General features: G+C 40.2%; 2 protein-coding genes across 4 annotated transcripts; both read left to right on the forward strand.

Moving 5' to 3' along the window:
- The first annotated feature begins 1,674 nt into the window (after window positions 1–1,674).
- Window positions 1,675–19,523, forward strand: LOC124289063 (amphoterin-induced protein 1-like). 3 transcript variants are annotated; one of them, XM_046725667.1, is made up of 2 exons: window positions 1,675–1,851; window positions 18,691–19,523. In XM_046725667.1, the coding sequence occupies exons 1-2, from the start codon at window positions 1,823–1,825 to the stop codon at window positions 19,265–19,267; spliced, it is 606 nt and encodes a 201-aa protein (XP_046581623.1). In that variant the 5' UTR covers window positions 1,675–1,822; the 3' UTR covers window positions 19,268–19,523. The 3 variants fall into 3 exon arrangements, 2 of the variants coding, with proteins under 2 accessions (XP_046581623.1, XP_046581617.1); XM_046725661.1 differs by having other exon boundaries at window positions 1,675–1,798; XR_006901585.1 differs by lacking the exon at window positions 1,675–1,851 and adding an exon at window positions 3,673–4,101.
- A 394-nt stretch (window positions 19,524–19,917) lies between these two features.
- LOC124289116 (toll-like receptor 4) lies at window positions 19,918–21,333 on the forward strand. Its single transcript, XM_046725719.1, has one exon. The coding sequence runs from the start codon at window positions 19,918–19,920 to the stop codon at window positions 21,229–21,231; it is 1,314 nt and encodes a 437-aa protein (XP_046581675.1). The 3' UTR covers window positions 21,232–21,333.
- Window positions 21,334–22,358: the final 1,025 nt, after the last annotated feature.

Here is a 22,358-nt window from a genome sequence, read left to right on the forward strand (position 1 = left end):
TTAACTTTACACAGAACCATTGTTTTGAGGGTGGATCAGTCATGGCGTGGTGTTGGATCACCGTGACTGGCAGAACATCTTTCCATGTCCTTCACGGATGTGTCACTGGGCAATATTACCGTGACAACATCTTCGAGGCACACGGTGCTTTTGCCATTAGGAAGACAACGCAATATCACACAGGGCAAGTACCTCAACCAGGACATCATAACCACCTTACCGTGGCCAGCACTCCGTCCAGACTTGTCACCCATTGAACTTGTCTTGGATATCACCGTCAACAACCACCGACCACTCTCAACAAACTTGGAGCTGCCCTGCAGGAAGAATGGAGTCAGTGAGTGAGTTTAGTTTTACGCCGCTTTGAGCAATATTCCACCAATATCACAGCGGGGGACACCAGAAATGGGCTCCACACGTTGCACCCATGTGGGGAATCGAACCCGGGTCTTTGGCGTAACGAGCGAACGCATTAACCTCACCGTCACCTGGAAGAATGGAGTGAACCTAGTTGACATTGGGCGTTGATAAGGTGTATGCCTCGGGCAATCTGTGATTGTCTTAAGAATAGAGGCGGATTCAAGCGAATGACTTGAGGGACATTACTGCGAATTGGGAGTGAGATGTCCCCAGGGGCGGATACAGCTTTTTGAGAAAGGGGGCCACACTCTTCAGAAAGGGGAGGGGGTGCACACTTCATTTCACGAGAGTTTCAATTGTCATTTAGTAAACTTTCAGGAACAAAGGGGGAGGGGGGGCTCACCCCTGCACCCCTGCACCCCTTCATCCCCCTCTGGTTCCGGCTATGGTCCCTGTTACACTATTCGTCTCACTAAAGATGAAATATCAATCCGTGTGGCACCTGTTTATTGAATATTCCTTACATTTTGAATAGTATATATACATGACGGACCATTTGTATCACAGACGCTATAGACGGGCAGGATAAGACCAACGATGATCATCCTCACATATAGATATTTCCTATTTACAGTAATCAATATATAGCAAATATGATTTTGTATTTTTCTGGGTTTTTTTATTTTTCAGCAAAATATATTGGAGCCCAAGAAAACACGGTCATGGAAGACACTTTGGCTTTCATAACAAAGATTTGTGTTAAAAACTGTAAAGATGTATTGTTTTATATGAAATATGAATCTATCTACTCCATGCACGTGTAACCTAAGCTAACTGCAGATTTTACCATGCATGCATTAGTGCAGTCATGTGGTCACAAAAAGTCAGGTAAATACAACCTAGGCTATTAAGTCAATAGCATGACTGTACACGACACCAAAAATAACAGAAATTCGGTCATAACATCGCTCGTGAGGCAGTGATCAAATGAGTTGACAGCAACCCCTGGACAGTATGTCAATAGAACACACGTGTTGGACATTCCGAGTAGCGAAGTATTTACAAAATCATAACTGCAAGCATATTATACAACTGAGATCAGCCATGCTGCTCTTTTTTTAGATTTATGCAAACATGTTATACAATTGTGATCAGTCACGTAGAAAGTGAATATGACCTAACACACGGGTATAGGAGCACGTGTGTTGTGACCTTAAATGTACAATGGGCTTAAGTGTAGAATAGTCATGAATATTCATCAGTGGGCGGAGATTATATGACCACGTCAGACGTGTTTCCTAAGGTACACTTAAGCCCATTCTACATTTAAGGTCACAACAAGATGGCCTTCCTTTTCGAGTAGCAGAGCAGTCAACGAAGAATGTCGTCTGTTCCGACAAATGCAAGGTAACCAGTCGTCTGTACCGACCAGTGAAAGGTAATCACTCGTCTGTTCCGACAGATGCAAGGTAACCAGTCGTCTATTCCGAGGTAAACCCGTCCGTCCGAACACATTTGTGTTCAAACAGTAACTTGAATGATCAATCGTCAATGCAGTCTCGCTTGAATCGAAGGCCATTATGTTCATCTGCTGAACGGCTTTTGTGGCCTTGCTATCTGCACGCGCGAAATGAGTTTGCATTTGATAGTGGAAATGACAAAACGCGTCTGGGTACACTGCATACTCCATTGTTCCTCTCATTCATACAAACCCGTGAAGTTTCAAATGTCGTTGGTTTGATTAGAACCAGCTTACACTCGTGAAGATCCGTGCTAGAATTGACCTTCAGCAACCCATGCTTGTCGTTAGAGGCGACTCGTGGGATAGGGCGGTTAGGCTCGCTGACTTGGTTGACACATGTCATCGTATCACAATTGCGTAGATTGATGCTCATGCTGTTGATCACTGGATTGTCTGGTGCAGACTCGATTGTTTACAGACTAGTGCCATATAGCTGAAATACTGCTCAGTGCTCACCCACCAGCCAACCAAATCCCATCCATCTCATGACTCTATTCTAAATTTGGTAAGCCTGGGCAAACAGCTAGGATTAAGGATGCCTATTACAAGCATGGGTTGATGAATACTAATTCTAACTTTGGATTTCATTGGGATTTCATTTTAAATTATCTTCAGTGGATATCTGATGATAAGAAAGTGGGTGTTCTGACACAGGAGTCGTCTATAAATAGGAATGACGTCACGCTAAAAATAGATATCAGTGGCATCTGATTAGTCAATGAGAATGACGTCACATTAATCAAGGTGCTGTGACCTTGATCTTTGACCTCGACCGTGTGTGACCTAGGTCCTTGACCTTAACCTTACTTGATGTGTATGTCGTCACATAATGAGCTTTGTGCTTATTAGTTATTGGTTAAATGATAAATGTGTCATCCAAAAAGCTGAATTGTGATTGGTTAATGAGTATTGGCGGTGACATGACATAAACACATTTGATTGTTCCCGCCATGTTTGAGCCTCTTTTTCTGTAGGTGGAAAATGAATCGAATGCAAAGGTCGGTAGTCACGGAGCGTTCCCTTTGTCAGGTCGGGTCAGAGACCTACATATGGTGTCTGGCTGGGTTTAAGTCAAGCAAGAATTCACCCAGTGGTCGCATGAGGAATTTATTACTGACCCCCGAATTAGATCTACCTGTGGTATGAGGTAACTATGCACTGAGTGATACACACCTTTTGTATTAGCAGTTTGTGTATTATGTTTACCGGCCAGTTCTGTCAAAGACCGTGGCGATTTCAGGTCATTGTGCAATAACCGGGAAAGAAATGAGGTCACTTAGAGAGACGGTGGAAGGAAGGGCAGTCACCTGTGTAAACAACCCTTTTGAATTATGGTTATACAACCTTGCACCACTGCTTATAAAGCCAGGTTATGGTTGTTTCATATCATTTCTATTGTAACTATTACAATGCATATATTTCTTCATACATTTTTATATTTTTCACAAATTATTCATAACAAACGAGGGGCGGTGGGGTAGCCTAGTGGTTAAAGCGTTGGCTCGTCACGCCGAAGACCCGGGTTCGAATCCCCACATGGGTACAATGTGTGAAGCCCATTTCTGGTGTTCCCCCGCCGTAATGTTGCTGGAATATTGCTAAAAGCGGCGTCATAACAAAAGACATCGGAGTAGGTGTAAGTCGCTGTGCATAGTCTGTCTTGTTTTTAGCCCCACATGTCAAGCGCAGCAGAAGGCAATTAGCAAACGCGTCCACGCCAACCTTAAACTAATTAATCAAAGATGAAGCTACTGAGCTGTATCGGCTCCGGCCTTTCTTCTCGGGTACATCCCTTGGTCAAGTACAGATAAGTAGTGTCATCCCAGCAGGAGAATGTTTTACCACCAACTAAGTCGTTATCAAAAATCAACTTTTGGTGAACAAGATCGAGATTATCATCACACCATCCCTTTATCCTGTCGTAAATGCCGTGGCCAAGCGCTGATTGATATTTTGTTACCAGCTGGCGCAAGTTGACCGTGGCTACACCATAAAGAAAATCAAACCTTGTTAGGTAATCATCTTCTTACCACCTACCTTGTGTAGTAAACTTTGTCAGCATAGGACAGATAACGCATATGGAAACTTCAACTTTATAGAAACTTGATAATGACAAACGAGTAGAGCTGTGGGTTATAAAATCCTGGGTTCTACCATCTCAGGAACAGTTGCTTGAATAAACCGAAGGAACTCACAGCTCTCTCCTTTCTTGTTTCAAGGTAAGAAACATTTAAACTTTATTCTTGTTTATGTCTAACTTGTTATTTCTTTGTAATTATTGTCTAGAAAATGTTAGAGTGAGGTTTGAAACATTCCTACGATATTGAAGCACTTTTAGAAATACCTACCATTGTAAATGCTAGTTTTAGATATATCCAGGGATATTTTTATGCACATTGCGTCGTGGGCTCTTCAAGTTTTATGTCTTTCGTGTACAAACAAATATTTCTTTTCTATGTTTCGACACACACATGTAGATCCCCAGTCTTTGTCTTGTTTTATTCATTTGCGTGTTAGATCTGTATATGCAGGTTAGATTCTCGTTCAGTAGCCTAGATTCTAGTAGCCTAGTCACAAAAGCAGTCCGCCGATCAAATGATATTCGTGTAGATTTACCTCAAATACGCGCTCACATGATAGGTATAACAGCCAACATTTGTCTTTTGATATTTCACCAACACGATATGTATTTGAAAATGATATATTAAACGTTCCGATCCGCGTGCGTACAGTCAATACCGGAGTTAAATGGTATATGTCAAATCTGAGCACTTCTCGTCGTTTACCGTATTTGCTCAAGGCATGTATGGTGATAACGGAAATTTACTGACACTAGTCATAAATCGTTACCGTAGTTAATGCATTAAGCGCGACATACCGTAATAGTCGTAAATTCCTACCGTAGTCAATACATTAAGCGCAACATACCGTAAATATCATAAATTCCTACCGTAATTAACGCAATAGGCGCGACATAACGTAATTGTCATAAATGGGTCCCGTAGTTAACGCACTAGGCGCGACATAACGTAATAGTCATAAATCTGCACAACAGTTAATGAACTAGGCACTACATGCTGTAATTAAACTGTTGGGCGCTCCACTCAGTACTTGTTCTTTGCAATTGTTGTTGATGATTAATTTATCCGTCAGGTTAAGTTATTTATCAGTACCGTAGTTACTCAAGGAAATGTTGTATTATTTGTATTATGTTTCTGTAAGCAGTTACCGTACATACCCTGTTGTACCACACATTGCTTGTATTACCTGACTTAGACTTAAACTGTATTAGGATATCATTGATTACTATTTCTATTATTGTATGTCATTATTATGTATGAATTGATGTATTTTGAATGTCATGCAAGGACACTTGCTTGAATAAACCGGAGGAACTCACAGCTCTCTCCTTTCTTGTTTCAAGGCTCGCTCCCTATAGCTAATTCCCCAAATCGAGGTTTCGACAGCACCTTTAGCACACCTAGCGCTAAAGGTCGTCCTAACGGACACAAGCATAGCTGTCTTATAACCATGCCCGCTGAAGGATGGAAAGAGTCCAGCATTTATTTGAAGCCTGAACACCCAGCCTCCTTTTCAGGTTCAACTACGTTATATCACTTGATGAAAAAGGAAGAGAAATTTGATATCAGCTTGCATCATATCAAGAACTGCTCAAGATGCCTATTCGCTTCAGCGACCTCTGAAGTACAAGTTCAAGCGGAACAGAGTTATCTCAACTGGTTTGAATGACCGGTTGGATATTGACGATCCTGTCTAAACCGGCACCCCACGGGACCAAAATATAATGCCGGCTTAGACAGGGTGCCGGATTTGACAGTGACGATCATTTTCCGACATGGCTGCCATATAAACTCGTCAATCTCTTTATCTCTATAATGTCTTTGATTGGGACCCTGATTGGACTGCTCATACCCATGCCGGCTTAGAGTTTGATTCACCGCGCAATCACTATTTCCTGATTATCTATCGTTAGAGGATTAATTAGTGTATTTGATTATTGGTCCTTGTTTGGCCTGCTCATACCCATGCCGGTTTAGACAGGTTTAATTACAGTTAAAATTGCTTATAGAATAGAATACGGAATAGACAGGTGCCGGATTAAACAATATTTACTGAAAATACTATCGTTATAAACTGGCGGAACCAAAATTATATGCCAGTTTTGAGAGTGTGCCGGATTAGACAGGTGTCGGTGTTGGCAGGTTTCACTGTACTTATTGATAGCTATTAATGTTTTCACACGATTTCTGTGGGTGGAGCCCCTTCAAAATATAACACCAAACAGCGTCATTAAGCCCATGAAGAAAATATTTTTTTCGTGCTACTTTACCACAAATTATTAGATCTGGGTGCCGTTCCACTAACCGATCTTATCTAAGATCAATCTTAGCAAGTTACGCCAATTTTACAATCGTCTTAGCTAAACGTTACACCCGTTCCACTACCCGATCATAGGCCGATCGTAGCCGGTCCCGATCTTACGATCCGATCCAAGCTTAGATCGAGACTCTTTCGTGCGAGAGATAGAGGAATGCGAGGCAAGAGTTATCTCCTTTTGCATAGCCTAGCAAATGATGGAAGTAGTTTACGAACCAACTGAGTGAGTGAGTGAGTGAGTTTAGATTTACGCCGCACTCAGCAATAGTCCAGCTATATGGCGGCAATCTGTAAACAATCGAGCTTAGATGCATAGCGTTCACTAACATGAGCGTCGCTATGTATCTTAGCTATAAATAATCGAGTCTGGACCAGACAATCCAGTGATCAACAGCATGAGCATCGATCTGCGCAGTTGGGAACCGATGACATGTGTCAACCAAGTCAGCGAGCCTTACCACCCGATCCCGTTAGTGGCCTCTTACGACAAGCATGGGTTATTGAAGTTCAATATTCTAACCCGGGCCTTCATGGGTATTTTTCCAACCAAGTGTAAACGTGGAGAAAAACCTAGAGCAAAAATATTGCACCTTGGTTTCAGGTGCAAGTGCGTGTGAACGCTTGGTATCAGGCATAATATAATAATAATAAATGCATATTTATAGTGTGCTTATTCCACATCATTGGGCATGCTCAAAGCGCTGTGTACAGATAATTTACACGAGAGTATTTACAGCCGAGATTATGAGTAATATACTGAGAACAGGTTTTAAGTCTGGAATTTAAAAATGTCAATTGTGTCAGAGCTTTTGATATGTGCCTGAACCTTGTCAATCAGCATAAACAAGGCGTGACGAGGCTATAACGTATGTAGAATCTGTCAGTGGTCTTCAATAACACGCGGCCTGCCTTTAGAATCCACCACCAAATATGCGCAGTGAAATCAAACATATTTGTATCTTTTTGCTTCAGAACATTGTTAACCATGACGTTGCAATATTGTTGTACAAATGTGTTACACCGACTCGCTCGGTTGTGTTCCCATGACGACAGTGGTCAGACTGGCCTGACATTTGTAAGGCTTCAGTGCAGTGTTTGTTTACATCACAGAAATATACAAATTCATTTCATGGGGGATTTTAGGGGACGCTCACGGTGAAATTGCTCGCTCTTATTTTTCACATAGAATAGGAAAGCCACCATTTTGGTTTCTCTACGATTGATTTTAGCTATCCTAAGTTGGTCATGAGCAACTTAGACTTTGAATCTTAACTTTACGATTGACTTAGGTAAGATTGGTTAGTGGAACGGTATGCCGATCTTAACGTCACGCTAAGATTGATTTTGAGTTTACGATTATAGCTAAGATCGGTTAGTGGAACGGCACCCTGGGTTCCACTAACCGATCTTAGCCCTATGCCAATCGTAAACCAACACCAACAAAAGACGATATCATATTTGCCAGTAGCAAAATCATTATACAATTGAAGAATTTCAATTAAAAGTGAACGTTTATTTGTTATGTTATTAATAACCTGAAGGCATTAAAGAGAATCTGAAAAAAATATGAACTGCTTATATTTAGACTGATGTATGTATGTTAGAGCTGATAATTAGAAGATAAAGCTAGGTTTTAAATTAAACATTTAGCGGTCTTAAATCAACGATAAAGGACCGCAAAATTGAAAACAGAGTAGCTTTATCTTCATTCTAGCACGACTGATAAACGTTTTAAAACCGAACTGTTTGGCGAGCAAGAACACAAGGCGCAAAGGGACCTTTTTCCTGGAAATCGCTTGGAATCGTCCCGTTGAGGGACAGGTTGTGTAATGAACAAAATAAGACATTTTCAACAACATAAATGCTATATTTCAAGAACCAATATGCTTGTATTTGTAACAAGTAGCATACATAAATATAAAAAAATACAGTTTATACTGTGAGCAAGTACAATTATGTGATTTTTCAAAAGCGAATTATTGATCTCCCCTACTGTATGACAATCGACTCGCCCACATGCAAGCCGTGAACTCGCAAAGTTTAGTCGCCGCTAACTTTATTAACGGAAATAATTGTTGATAAACACCCTACTATTCCCAATTTGGAAAAGACCTGACATGCCACGTTTTATGTGGGATACATTGACAGTGGAAGTGGAAGGATTGGGCATTACGGCCGGGAAGGAAGCGGTCAGGTTAGGACGTGTGGGCCGACGTGTGTTGTCGACGTCAACACACGTAGATCTGGACCCGCTTTGAATATACTGCCGCTTTTGCGTCTGCTGACGGATTTTCCAGCTTCGTAGTTTCTTCACTGGGATTAGGGTCAAGAAATTCTTCTTCAAACCATTCGCTTTTTACTTCAAAAACACCAAAGATGCTGCCGAGATAGAAATTGCCGATGTCCGACATGTTGTTTACGAACAATAGGGTCAACGAGTTCGTTGTATTCATACGCGGTAAAACGGTCACTTTAATTAGCGGTCCTTAAACTGTCATTTAAAGTACGGTTTTGATGAGCCCTCAGCCAATCAGAATCGAGTATCACACATTGTCGTGCTAGAATTAGAAGATAAAGCTACTCTGTTTTCAATTTTGCGGTCCTTTATCGTTGATTTAAGACAACTAAATGTAATTTAAAAACCGAACGCGTTAGCGTGAGGCATTAGCCTCCGCTGTAAAAATGGAGCAGTCATGAGCAGTCATAATTGTTTATATTTACGACAAAATTGGATGCGATTATTTTTTTATTTTAACATTTAAATCAATTTTCTAAACACCTAATTATCAATTTTATGTAGACACAGTTGTAGCTGCGTTTCAATAATATTTATGTTTTTGCCATGACAGGAAATATTAAAAGCATCCACAAAAGCGATCCATTAATTTCAAACTTGTGATAAACTGTTAATTTTAATATTTAATAATGTGACAGACAAAACACCCTGATCCTGATTATAATGATGAGATAGGGTAGAACCCACGCGAACTTGTAATTGCCTGTCAGTTAAAACTTGATATAAACTGAGGCAAACGGCCCCGTAAAACCACAATCATGTAAATATTTCAAAATACCGTGCTTCCCTGTCGTGCTATAAGCTTTTTCCAAATAAAAATATCGACACTGCATGCTGCTTGTTAATAATGGCATTCTTAACGAATGACTCCAATCGAACTAAATGGTCAGTAGTACTGCGATTTGTATGAAAACCTCATTGAATATTTGTGATTAAATTATTAGACTCTAAGTACCAAGTTAATCTGTTATTGACCATGTTCCATGGTTTTGCAAACGCAGCTAATCAAGGAAATGGGCCTATAATTAGAGGGACCTGTATGATCACGTCCAGGGCCTAGATTTTCGAAGTTCTCTTATCGCTAAGATAGTTTTAAGTGCCATACATTAACATTAACTTACGACTATCTTAGCGCTAAGAGAGCTTCGAAAATCTAGGCCCAGGTTTGGATATGGGTACAAGTATGGCATCACGCCAGGAAGAAGGAAATTTACGAGATGTCCCAATGTCATCAAAAATATTCAATAGTGTCTCTAAACAGGATTCATGTAAGTGTTTCAGGAGTTGATAATGTATGTTATCAGCTCCTGTAGCAGTATTGTGAGCTTGTTCAACAGCATGAAGCTCATGGATAGAATAGATTTCGTTATAGTCTTCCTCATTATCTGAATGAAAATTGCTTTGTTTCTTTTCCTGCAATTTTTGGTATTTTGTTAAATTTAGGAACATAGTTTGACGAGGAAGAATGTTTTGAAAGTGTTTCACCCGGAATATTTGCGATATGATATTTATCTGTTAACAATTGATCCCCTGTTTTGAGATGATGTATGCTTGGTACCCTTACCTTTAATTCTGTGGATCATGTTCCATACCTTGATATCAGCGTCCGTGAATATATTTTCAAAGCGTAATTTTGCCAAACTGGCGCTTATTTTGCTTAAATGTACGCCGTGCTTTAGCCTTTAAAATTTTATATTTATTAAATTAGTGTTCAGAGTTTTCCCGTGCTTTCCTAGCCTGTTTGCAGTCATTATTAAACCATGGTTTACGTATATGTGGATTTGTAGAGGACATAGGAATACACTCATCGGCTATTCTGTTTTGTTCATCAAAGAATAATTGAACTGAATTTAGTTATTGTCTTCGATACGGTAGACTGGTCATTTATTGACAAAACATTATCCTATTTCAACTTTGGTGAATCAGTTCGAAGATGGTTCAGAATTCTATATCAAGGTATTGAATCGAATGTTCGTGTTAATGGTTATGGAACGGAGAGGTTGTCGCCAAGGGTATCCACTCTCCCCCTATATCTTTATCTTATGTGCGGAAATATTAGAAATAATGATACGAAACAATAAAAATATCAAGGGTATTTCAATTGGAAGCATTGAATATTTACTGAAGCAATTCGCTGACGACACAACATGTACCCTGGATGGGTCTCATTTGATAGGATCAAAGAAAAGATCGAAAATGAAACTATGTTCGAGCTAAATCTTAATTGGGACCAGGGTGACTTTAGTCTTCTTTGAATCACTTTTACTCAAGACTTGGATGATATGGTAGAGATAAATTACAAAGAAAAATAAGAAGTTGTGAAACGTTAATGTCCATATGGTCCGCACGTAATCTCGCTCCCTTTGGAAGAAATATTGTTTTAAAATCGTTTATCATCTCAAAGTTAAATCATTGATTTAGTGTGCTTCCTGACCCAGATAATGACACTACAAATAAATTTCAACAGAAATGTTTTAAGTTTATCTGGAACAATAAACCTGATAAAATTATGAGAAGCCAAATTATCTAAGACAAACAAGATGGGGGCTTTAACATGCCAAATAGAAAGACATTAATGCATGCTCAGAAACTATCAATGGTCAGAAGGTTTTTCAGACGCAAGTGCAGTTGGTACTATCTATTTATTTCTAATTTCCCAAAGTTTGGCGCTGGTTATGTATTCGATTATAACTGCCAGTATCTGGCAGAAGAAAGTCTCCCAATGATCCACAATAAATATTATAGGGATGCTGTATGTGCCTGGTGGCAATTTTATCTCGGAATGAAACTGACTATGACGTAAATGATATACTTGCCGAAAATTTCTGGTACAACAAACATATATGTGTAGGATGTAAACCAGTTTTTTACAAACACTGGTATGATAAAGGAGTTCGTTGTATTAACGATTTACTTGACTTAAATGATAACATATACTGCTTTGAAAGCTTTGTAAAACATTATAATAAAAAAACTGATTTTCTAACATTTACTGGCCTCATTAGATCAGTAAAGCCATATTTGAAAACACTTAACATAGATTTTAAGACTTTGTCAAAAATACCATACCCAACCTTACCAGCAAATATAAAACAGCCCTCGGGATGCAAAGGGGACACAACGGTTATAGAATCTTCTCGTATCTTCCCATTTCTGTTCGTATCAGAACTACCCCAAAGTGGATTATAACCGTTCGAGTCACCCATAATGATGTATTGCTTCGAGCTGGTCATAAAGAGCCTGAAGATCAGTTTGGTGAAGAGTGGAAGATGGTGGCAAATAAAGTGAGCAAAATGTAAAAACAGTGTTTAAAGTCTGTCTGACAGCAACAGCCTAAAGTGTTGTATTTAGGGAACAGAGCTGTGTATCAATATTGAAGATCCCCCAATAGCTCTTGAGTCCTGAGGAGACAAATCTGCTGTGGACAGAGTACAAGTCCAATTGTTTGCGAGAAGTATATACCCCAACACTGTGGATAGGTTTATTTCAGTGTATACTGGAGCAATGCAACAGCCTTATGATAGCCTTACTATCGATTTGAGACCGAGTACTCCAGAAAGTGAAAGACTACAACCTAATATACTTAATGATACACACAAACCAGAGGTTGGAGCTGTAAAAGGGACTCATGATCAAGAAGTTCAACAATCTGCATCTGACAGTCCTCCAGACAGTTCATGCAGATGACCAAGAAGATCTGGTAGTTTAATACACTTATCAGTTGGATAGTTATCTGATCAAGATTTGATCATGCCTTCTTGTGACGAGTGTGGTGTCATGTTTGAAAATAATTATGATCTTCAGCGTCATGTGATAACATGGTGTCCTGACAATGGAGGTGACGCTTTGAGGAAATGAGCCAAACCTGACACACAAGAAACCAACACCACCCACGAAAATCTAAAACTGTCAGAATCTAAAACTGCTGATGCATTTCCTACACCTGTTAGTAATAGCGATAAAGAACGAAGGGTTGGAATGATGTGAGAGAGTACATTGAAGGACTGCAATAAAGATATATTGAGGAAGAAAGAAGAGTATGAAGATCAAGGTCGAAGTGAAAGATGGATTGAACGAAAACTGAAGAAATAGTAGGAGGAAACTCATCTGATCGACTGGCTATAACAATGCGTTATGCAAGCTACTTTGGTTATGGACCTTTGTTCAAACCTTTCTGATAAAATGCGTCCTTTGAATCCAGAACAAAGAGTCCCTGTCTACAAAGATTAAAGTGTGGATGAAACCATCGTTAAAGACATCCTATCCCATGTAGACGTGTCTGAAGCAGAAGACTACGTACCCAGTAATCAAAGTGACCAAGAGACAGACAATGAATAATGTCATAATATGCTTTGTGTCAGATAATGTCAGGATATCCCTCAATCCTGGACTTGTATCATGTATATGGTTGAGGGAAATAAAATGATGGAATTGTGTCAATGTGTTCTGTTCTTCTTTACATAGCCAAGTCAAAACAAACACAAATGTCCCAGTTAATATACTCAACAGCAAAAAAGACGTCAGTACGAATTCAAAATTACATAAGCACTGTAATCTAATCATTACAGAAATGGACATAATAAGCAGATCAAAAACATTTTTGTGTACAATGTCTTGACACATCAATGAATATCTCAGAACAATTTCAAGACATTACGTGAACGTTTGCAGTCCATTCAGACTCTTGACTTCAGTATCTCGTGTGACCACCATGGGCAGCAATAACTGCAGCACAGCGTCTATGCATGGAGTGCACCAATCGATTGATGAAGGCCACTGGCACCTTGAACCACACTCTGAGAAAGCCTGGCGCAATAAATCGGTTGTGCTCGGCCTTAGTATGGCATTATTCAGTCTCCTCTGAATTTCATCCCAAAGATGTTCAATTGGGTTTAAATCAGGGCTAAGGGCTGGCCACTGCATAATGTTGACACCGGCTGGCTGTAGGAAGTCCCGTGTAGCTCTGGCAGTATGGGCCCGGGCGTTATCCTGCTAGAAAATGTTGTCCCGGTGACGTGCGAAATGTTGTATGACGTGGGATCTCAGAGCTTGGTCGATGTAGCGCACAGCTGTGATGCCGCCTCCTCTACCCAGACCAAGGTTCTGGAACACCACAGGACCCACTCTCTGATCAAGCCTATTCCACCCCATACCATGATGCTTGCACCTCCCCATGAGTCTCTTTCCATAACACATTTGTCTGAGTAACGCTGGCCACGTCGTCGCCATATTCTTGTTCTGCCATCTGCAGTTGATACGCAGTACCGACTCTAATCTGTGAACAGAACAGTTCGCCATTGCCTGTATCGCCAGTTTTGGTGTTGTAGGGCAAACTGTAGACGATGACGAAGGGTGAGGATAGGTCCATGGTAAGGTCTCCGGCAATGGAGGTTCACGCTGTTAAGACGTCGGCGTACGGTATCAGTACTGATTGGTCTTCCGTGTGTTCCCACCGTCTGGCGTGCTGTTTTGGATGCCTGCATGAAGGATTCTGCACATGCTGTCGCACAACATGGCGGTCTTGTCGTCACCCTTGGTCTGCCAGTACGGAGGCGACTTTGTGGTGTTGGTGGCCAGGAAACGTTGCTGCAGCCTGTAGATGGTCCGAACGTTGACCTGGAATTCGAAGTGATTGGCAAGTCAACGCCTTGTGCAGTGTGGCCAGCTTCAAGTCTTCCTAGCACCTGGTTCCTCTGAGCTGTCGTGAGCCGCGGCATCCTGCTGACGTTGTAATGTGAATGTTTCAACCAGGTTTGGGGTGCATTCTATACGGCTGGTCCTTGTGAACAGCACGTGCAGCATGACTTGCATGAAATACATGGAGAACACCGTACCATATCTGAGGTCAGGTTGCGTTTTTGAGACCATTTCCTGGGTTCCATTCTGAGTTTGGGAAGGAATGTCTTTGCTCAGGTAAAGTTGGAGATGTTGTAAAAGTATACAATCAAAACATTAAATGAGTTTACAGTTATCCGTTTATGCGACGGAAAATTCCTAAACTGACGTTTCTTTGCTGCTTAATATACTTTATGCAGTCATTACCATGTTTAGGTAATACAATGTGACTCAGCAAAGTGGAATATAACTGGGTTACAGAGTATACAAACAAAATCCCCGGTCTTTTCAAGTTGTAACAGAAGTGAGCCTTCTTAATATCAGGTGATACTTGAAAGTCTGAGTGACTATAAATATTCATCTATGTAGAAAACTGCAGTTTATTTACATATCAAACACAATTAACATATACTGTACAGACATATACTCAAGTTGTAATAAAACGGAACCTTTATTTACATTCTTCCCTATGTCCTTAGACAGGGGTAACTGAAACATAGTATAAACAATGTGATCATTTCTATTCATTCTCAGTAAATATAACGTACACACTGGAGCAGTATGAAATAGTTTCTATACAGGTGTAACATCGGGATTCAAAATACGGAAGTGACCCATGCAAGTGTCTGAATACCATCCTCTAGTAAATAGAGCTTATTGTCAAACGGACTTCAGTTGTCCGGACTTTTCTGTGGCTAATGGTATAGAGCTGATGTTCATAACTTTCTGTTTGTTTCGTGTCATGTCTCAGTTGAAAATGTTCAGATAAACATTGCATCTATAGGCAAGGACGTAGCTGCTTTTGATGATAGTTTTAGATACCAGCTTAGCTGCTGTTTTCTTCTCTTTACCATCATACAAAACAGAATACATTTTAGGTCTGAGGCCAACAAATTCTTCCATAACACAGCCGCCAAGTTCATCCTTCAGTAAACATTTTTTACTGAGTTGCATACCTTGATCGAAATAGAACTGATGATTACTGTAATGTAACACATACTTTGTTTTACTGAAAAGATTTGTAACAAGCTTTTTCACAAGTTTCCCTTTGGTACAGAGCTTTTCTTTGAGATCTTTCGAGTAAGTTGACAACATGGTGTCATTGATGACCAATGAGACTGAGGCTGGGAGGTAGTCACTGTGATTATCATATAAATTTTAGGGTATACAAGGTCGACTTCCAAAACATATCCTACCTCTGAATCCTTTGGAATGCTCATAATGTCAAGGTTTTCTAGATCCTCAGGGTTCACTTAAAATCTCTTTCCGGGAGAGGTTAGGACATGCTCCGACCGTACAGGTTGTCAGCATCGTAGTACATGAGATATGTACAGATGTGTCATTTTGTTTGAAATCCTGCACATACGGATTGTTAGCTTTAACATACTTTTGAAATCATGGATATTCCTCCTCTCAAACATGAGATACATATCCAAATCTGTCAGTAGCTATAATTCAACCTTTGTCCATCTTGGGCAGCGAATCCCGTCCCACACCTATTGAGTGTAATAATGAGCGGGTCTCATTGATAAGAGTTAAGTATTCGTGAAATTTTCAAATACATCTGCCAAAAGCATAACATCTGTCTTCATGTATTGATCATGATACTCTCCCATTGTATGTAAGCCAAACTTGTGAAGCATGTTTATAATCTGCATCTGACATGTCTTTGTCATTCAGATTGTTGTAAAATTCACATTGAACAGGTAAGTAAGTGTCTTAGTTCAAATTTGGTTTCATGGTCCAATGAATGAACATCCCTCACCATTTCGTTTACCGTAGCCTAACAACTAGTCTCTAAAATGAACATTATTTTACAGAAAAAAACAAAACAATAAAATATTTTGAAAAGGAGCCCTGAGACTTGGGAAATCTAGAGTTCTCACATTTTCTAGACTTGCGTGGGCTTTCTTGGATATATTTGCTTCAGGGTCTGTATGACAGACAACGTTTACTGGGGAGTAAACAGCGAAAGTGGCCACAGCAGACACACTAGGCTTTTCAATCTCAGCTGATGCAGTGTTCAGTGGGTGTACACAAGGAATGTTTCACCCGACGTTTATCTATTTCAGTCTCACCGGCCTTTGGGCTCTGGCTTACAGTTGTGGGATTTATGATTATCCATTCGATAGAATGTGTGTCCACACTGTTCGCATGGGATTCTTTCATTCCAACAGACAGAGTGTTGCTATCTCGGTAGATTTTTCTTTTGGGCGGTTTACGTATTGCACACATCATCATTGCCCGTGTATTCTCCATTCTACAGAAACAAATAAATGATCAGACATTACTGTATACAATTTCAATTGCAATTACAATGCATTTGGATAAGTCCCCATGGTTCCTAGTATGGTGTTCTACCTTCAGTTGTTGGCGATCTATAGCCTGTTTTTATATTGTATTGTCCAAATAGTGCTATTAGTTTTAACTTTCCGCACTAGTTTTAATTCTAATTGTGATGTTCTAGTTGTTTTACTGTCCTTCGTCGACAGGTTTTTATAATATACATATATTCCATTTCAATGTTAAATATGTTTTCCTCACGATATGGCTGCACTATTGCCGATGTGACGTTAAATATTAACTCACTCACTACAATGCATTTGGAACATATTCAAATATTAAATTAAAGCTATCCTTCTGAGGGGATGAACATAGATCAATAGCATATGGCTTATATAGCACCACTTAACAAATAGTGGAGACATTTTAGCCCATGTGCTATATAGAAACTAAAAATTAAAATATAATGTTGTTATACATTCGGTCAGAAACTAGTTTATGACACTCATCTGAGCTAGATATATATAACATCAATTACCGTTATGTCTTGCTTGACCTACACCCAACCTCAAAAAGAGAGCACAGGGTGTGTTTAATTTCTATTTCGCCCCAGCAAAGAGGTTCAAATATGGCGGGAAAATTTAAACATGGGAGGAAAGTTCAGTTATAGCGGGAACATTCAAATGTGTTTAGTCACTTCACCGCCAATACTCATTAACCAATCACCATTCAGGTTTTTGAAAACACATTTATCATTAACCAATCAACACAAAGCTCATTATGTAAGGTTAAGGTCAAGGACCTAGGTCACACAGGGTCGAGGTAAAGGGTCAAGGTCACGGCACCCTAGATAAACGTGACGTCATTCTCATAAACCAATCAGATGTTATTGATATCTAGTTTTAGCGTGACGTCATTTCTATTTATAGGCGGCTCCTTCGGCTCCTTTGCCAGAACACCCACTTTCATATCATCAGATATAATTACAACCATAACAAATCACAGAATAATGTCTTTCTATGGAATGACAATACTCTCTTTACAGTGCATCTGTTCCTACCTATGAGAACCATTATTTCAAATCTGATGTCATATAAGACCATTCATCGATGTTATGTCTATACATGCAATGCACTTGGTCGTAAGAGTGATAGTTTTCTCGACAAGGCGTATCAATTACGTACCAAGAAATCCCAGACGGTGTACAGAACATATCACAAGCGTCTGATAAGGATGTTATGAAGTGATTATTTACTCGAATTATAAACCTCCAGCAAATATGTCAAATCTGGGGCGAATGGATGTTTCAATGTCAGGCTTTATCTGGTAAAAACAACTGGGGCATTTGTCTTCCAAAATGTATGCAGAACAGTCATTATAACAAATAATTACTCTCAAATGTCACCGATGGTGGAAGTGAAGTTGTAAGAACAGTGACGTGATCATGTCCGAAAAGATTCAGGCAGTTTGAAAATCGATGACACAAATCGGGCCAGTAAGGACGCCAAAATAACGGTAGTCCTATCAAGTTTGTGTAAATGCTTTCGATTTTGATGGTTTGGGTGCAAGTTGTCGTTATTTTAGTCACAATGTTTGAGCAAGCTTGTTGAGAACAATTAGACACCCCTAGGAGCTAGATTTGGGGAACTTCTTTAAGTGGCATGTAGAAGTTGGTGTGATGAACAAAGAGGAACGTTTTGTGGATATAAACTCGTTATTATTAATGTAAGCGACGTTTAGGTGTAGCGACTAGCTTACACCGCTAGCAAGCAAGTATATCACTTGCGTACATTGTATCCAAATTGTGTAGATTGTCTGGTCCAGACTCGATTATTTACAGACCGCCGCCATATAGCTGGAATATTGCTGAGTGCAGCGTTAAACAACAAACAAACCAAACCATTAGTTTCTGCAATTGTCTGCTAACGATTCTAAACATTACCCAAGCATTTTTTCAGACCTGATAGTGTAAATTTACTATTCTTTCCTTTTACAGACAACCAACACGAGCAATGGCCATTGTCCTGTTGGGAGTTCTCAGTCTTGCACTTTTAAGCATTTACCCAGCTCGTGGGTGTAGTCAGTCGCCTGATCATCTTCACTCTGGAACTCGTGTGAACTGCAGCTACTGCAATCTAACAAAGGTCCCTAATTACTTGCCAGGAAACACAACCATCCTGGATATAAGTCACAACAATATCTCCATCTTAGACAAGACATCACTGCTTCTGCCTCATCTGCGATACCTTGATGCTTCATTCAGTAACATTTCAAAGCTTAGTGTGGATGCATTCCATGAGACAACCAGCTTGAGAGTACTGCTTATGGTTGGAAACAAGCTCAACTATACTGACTACCCAGACGAAGTCTTCCTTCCTCTACAAAGGCTTCAGAAGATCCACCTGCACAACAATGATGGCCAAAGGCAAGGCACTTACCCGAAGGCCTTTGGGAAACTTAGGTCTATCCAGGAAATAAGTCTTGATACATTTGAAGTCACTACATTTGATAAACTCTTTGCAAATATGACTAATCTTACGACACTGTTGCTGGGTTTCCGGGTTGTAAATTAAAGTCCTTAAAAAATGACACTTTCGTCCATTTTTCCAAAGCGCCCATTGCAACTGTAAATCTTGATCATTGTCCACTTGTAGACATTGAGAGCAATGCATTTTCGTATTTTGTGTCTATAAGGTTCCTTAATATGTCGTATGCAGGATACTTTACCTCCGACTACAGCAGTAAAATCTATGTATGGACTTAAAGGTAGGAACTTGTCCTCAGTGACAATGGATTCCGCATTTGCTGGGTTTGGTATGACATGGCTTGCCATTGAACACCAGATCTTGTCCGATTCGATAGTGAACATTCTAAATAACGTGTGTATTGCTTCTTTATCCCTGAAGAGAAATAGGATTATATGGATTGCTGACAACTTGTGTATGTCTGGAATTTTTGTGCGTGTATACGGTCCTTAGATTTATCAGAAAATTACATCTTTGGAAGTCCTAAATTGTTCCTGATGTTGTCACTGACGCCAAACATTATTACTCTGAAGATAACGAAAATTGCATGGGATGAACTGGATGTTCAAGGGCAAAATCTCGGACAACCTCGAATTGATAACTTAACAAAGACACTGTATCGTCAAGTGCAAAAATCTAGGACCTCATATTGATATTTACTTACCAAAGACATTACGTTTCTTTATGTTCCTGCTATAATGTCGGTTCCAGTTCAACTTCATCAGCTGAATGTTCTGTTTGTGAATGCATCATCTTTGGAATATGTCAATTTTGCATACAATGGCTTTAATCAATTTCAAAATATATTTGGTCTCACAAATCTACCACAGTTAGATATATCTGGAAATCCGCTAGGGGGTATATTAGAAAATTCATTTGACAACCTACCTGGCTTAACAAATTTAGATATGACCAATTCTGATCTTGGAAACCCGGAACACTACCTTCTGGAGAATGGGCAGCGACTTCTCCGGCCATTACGGCGATTAAGAAGTATTGTTTTAGCTAACAATAATTTGATGTCTTTCGATAAACACATGTTTGCTGATAAACCTCTTGAAAAAATTGATCTTTCAAGGAATCGTTTTAGAAGCATACCCTTTGATTTGACAAGTACCCCCAACCTTCGTAATCTCGACCTCAGTTATAATTCAGTGGTAGATTTATCCAATATTGAAATGACCCTCCTGGATGACCTAGCCTCCAACAACAACTTCACCCTGATCCTGAGTGGCAATCTTCTGTCCTGTGGATGTCACAACCTGAACTTCATTCTCTGGTTGTCCAACACCAACGTTAATCTCGTCCCAAGTCGCACATATGATTGTCTTCAGGACGATGGCACCATCGATAATACCTCACACTATGCCGAGAACTATGAGAAAGTCTGGAGGACGTGTTACGGGAGATTGATGCTGGCGGGAACTGTTTCAGGGTTTGCAATGACCATTCTTACTATGGCTGGAATGTATATTGTTGTTGTAAGAAAAACCTTGCTTGTAAACATAGTGCTGCGATTGTTTGGCTACAGAACTACAGTCCGTCCTTTACGGCGGTTTGACTTCCCGAACGACGCCTACATCGGCTACAGCGACGTCGATTACCAGTACGTCTGTCACACTGTGAGAGAACTCCTGGAAGATAGACATGGATTCAAACTCTTCCTGAAGGACAGAGATACCATCCCTGGAGGACAAATAGCCGACGACATCATCAACGGAATAGATTCCAGCTGGAAAACGGTCCTCATTATCACTCAGTCGTTTGTAGAGGACCAGTGGTGCCGCTTCATTGTCAACCGTGTTGTGTATTCGTCTTCTAGAATGCCCGCAGGGAGCATTGTTCTGGTGTTGTTTGGGGACGTGAGACGAGGGGACATCCCTCCCACCTTACTGAACGTCGTGGAGGAGAGACACATCTTCAGTGTGGGTAGATACAGGGGCGATGAAGGCAGGCTGTGGGTGGAGGTCAGCCAGTGCATCAAAGTGAATACAGAAGATGGAATTGCTTAATGACATGTTCAATATTATTGGAGCATATTTGTATTTTCTAGACCATCTTTCTTTGGCCATACTCGTTCACATGTATTTTAAATATTAAAAACCTGAATTATATTTGTATTTCTAGATAAATGCTTATCTAAGTTCAATGAGACAATTTCAAGTGTAAATACGAACATTGATCTTATGATAACCAACGTAGTTAAAGAAGTGTCTTGCGGTTTTCTTAGAATATGTTCCATAGGTCCTTGAATGGCATGTAGAAGTGATTCACACAACGGTAAATCTATGGATGAGAAATTCTTTAGTGAGGTGAGGTGAAATTGAGTTAAACGTCGTACTTGAGAATATTTCGCTCATTTGACGACTTGCATGCGTATGTATGTGTATGTGCGGCTGCTTGTACTAGCCCAGACTGAAGATGGTTTTATAGTGCTAGCCCACTGAGATACCATGCCGCAGTGAAGCATGAATACCCCTCTCAGAGACATTATACTGACTCCGAGCCGAACAGTCCTTGTTGTACCAATTAATGCCGAGCGCCAGGCAGGGACCAACAAGTACCATATTTCAACGTCTTTTGGTATGATGCGGTCGGGGATCGAACCCGCGACCTTCCGCTCTCCGGGCGGACGCTCTAACCACTACACCACGGAGTCGGTTAGAAAGGAACAGAACGTTTCGGGGTATGTTCTTAAGCTAGGGTGCAGAGAGCGTGTATATGTGCATGTGTGTACAACAAATGTAACAAGATAAGGTGGAAACAGTGTGCGAAATAGCCACTGGCCCGCTAGCCCGTGGCTAGTAAAACTCAAGTCGGGCCAGTCAATCTCCACAGTGACTGGCCTGACTGGATAATGAATTTTCATGGGGTTATTTTGTAAATATATCACTCTCTACGACTTGTTAAGTTTTAATACACTTTTAAATCATCCAAGAGTATGGCCTGGTACAAATGTTCATCATATTAGCAGCTTAATGACGAAACCCGTGTCATGCCGACAATGTCTTATTCTCAGCTATTTTTGTAATATTTTGCTTAGTTCCAACATTCAAATTTCGCACTAGTGGATTATTTTGTGGACTAGTAACTCTCAGGCAAGCTAGCCCGACTAGCTAGCAGAATTTGGGAACTATTT

The sequence above is a fragment of the Haliotis rubra genome, unplaced genomic scaffold (assembly GCF_003918875.1).
Source record: "Haliotis rubra isolate DU_JTF1 unplaced genomic scaffold, ASM391887v1 Scf1115, whole genome shotgun sequence".
NCBI classification, from domain to species: domain Eukaryota; kingdom Metazoa; phylum Mollusca; class Gastropoda; order Lepetellida; family Haliotidae; genus Haliotis; species Haliotis rubra.

Bases quoted from the DNA above. Each gene is read 5' to 3' on its own strand.
- LOC124289063 (XM_046725661.1), top strand. From the start codon at position 1,761: ATGCAAGGTAACCAGTCGTCTGTACCGACCAGTGAAAG. The intron at 1,799-18,690 runs GTAATCACTCGT...TTCCTTTTACAG, and splicing joins TCTGTACCGACCAGTGAAAG to ACAACCAACACGAGCAATGG.
- LOC124289116 (XM_046725719.1), top strand. From the start codon at position 19,918: ATGTCGGTTCCAGTTCAACTTCATCAGCTGAATGTTCTGTTTGTGAAT.